This window comes from Maniola jurtina, chromosome 7 (genome assembly GCF_905333055.1).
Source record: "Maniola jurtina chromosome 7, ilManJurt1.1, whole genome shotgun sequence".
NCBI classification, from domain to species: domain Eukaryota; kingdom Metazoa; phylum Arthropoda; class Insecta; order Lepidoptera; family Nymphalidae; genus Maniola; species Maniola jurtina.
Window position 1 is genome coordinate 14,800,007 of NC_060035.1, and position 1,581 is coordinate 14,801,587.

Genomic DNA, 1,581 nt, shown 5'->3' on the forward strand with positions numbered 1-1,581 from the left:
TTTATCTAAAGATAGATTGTTATATTATAATTCATAAACATTTGAAATATTTAGGTACTTAAATAATTTTATTTTCAGTAAATCACAGTATTTATGAAACAATTTTACATCATGTACATACACAGAATTATGGTAGATAGCTCCTAAAGTATATTATATCAAGGTATATTATATCCTAAAATAATATCTATATTTATGTCACGAAATTGAATAACCTATCTTACGTTATGTTTGTTGCAGATCATTTTTATCTTTGGAAAGTGATGGAAACTTAATAGTCAACAGGTGTTATTTTCTACCACCAATACCCATGGTGTCCATAATAACCCCCATAAGGCCAACCCCCATACCACCCGTATCCGTAACTAGGGTATCCCCAATATCCGTAACCAGGGTAGCCGTAACCGCCGTATCCTCCGTAATGACCGTACCCTCCCCAACCTCCCCAGTGAGATGCTGCCGTCTGGAGGTCCTCCTTATCTTGCACTATGAGGTCATCCTTGTCCACATTTTCCAAGGGTGCGCAGAATGCTATCGTAAGGACGTAGAGGATTGTGAGGAGGAATATCTGGAAAGAGGGAAAATAAGTCTTATTTAAAAAAATTAAAAAAAAAAACACGCCGACCCTGCCAAAAGACTAAAAAGTTCAAATTTCCAATTTGAAAATGGAACCAAATAGCCGCCATTTTGATTTTTTTTTTAAATTAAGTATAACCAGTGTCACTCGGGATGATGAAAGGATTCTAACTATACCCCATAGGTACATCTAAATCTGTTTAAGCGTTTAGAATTAGTTATAGTGGAAATAAAGGAACTCACATACATCTGAAAACATTACATTCCACTCCTTTTTTTGGGCAACCATGTAATAATTTATTTGTTAGTAATTTTTGAGTTCCTTGATGAAATGAAACGCTTTGTAAGTTTCTTTTTTTAAGCATAGTTTTAACTAAGGTGTGTCCGTTTGTCTTGCCTCAATAGCTCAAAGTTTAAAGGAAGGACTGAAACCCAAACGGTCGCACTTGCAAAGACAACTATTACTGTCCCTACTTCTAGAATAAACTTTAAGCTTGATTAGATAGGGAAGAGACTAATATCTTATGTATAGTCTACTTGGAATTAGATGATCACTATCTATACTTGAAATAAAACTTAGAATTAAAAAGCTAAGAAAATAGACAAATTGATTATTTCTATCGCTGTTAAAAACAAATTATTCTTATTAACTTCCCTTGGGCAATAAATATTAAATCATTGAGTTATTTATTTTATCACTTATTTAAACGTTTTTATATTTTACTCTACTAATTAATAATGAAATATCAATTTAATACAATGACTTCTATGTATACTATGTGTTCTATGTATACATAGAAGTCATTGATTTAATAAAACAAAAAAATTAAATGGGGTTTCCTTAGAAAACAGTTGAGTTATAATTGAATTCCAAATTCCAAATTGAAGATTGGTTATTAGGTACTTATCTGAAACCTCTTTTTCCCGAATTAAAAAATCTATGAACTCACTTTACAGCTAGCCATGTTGTCTTCATATGCCGGCGTCACGTCTGTCCATCGCAGC

General features: G+C 32.5%; 1 protein-coding gene across 1 annotated transcript; it reads right to left on the reverse strand.

Annotated features, from left to right (window-relative positions):
• LOC123866628 (neuropeptide-like protein 31) lies at positions 1 to 1,581 on the reverse strand. Its single transcript, XM_045908292.1, has 2 exons — positions 1,527 to 1,581; positions 1 to 568 (listed from the first exon to the last, which is right to left on the reverse strand). Exons 1-2 carry the CDS (start codon positions 1,539 to 1,541, stop codon positions 296 to 298), a joined length of 288 nt encoding a protein of 95 aa, XP_045764248.1. The 5' UTR covers positions 1,542 to 1,581; the 3' UTR covers positions 1 to 295.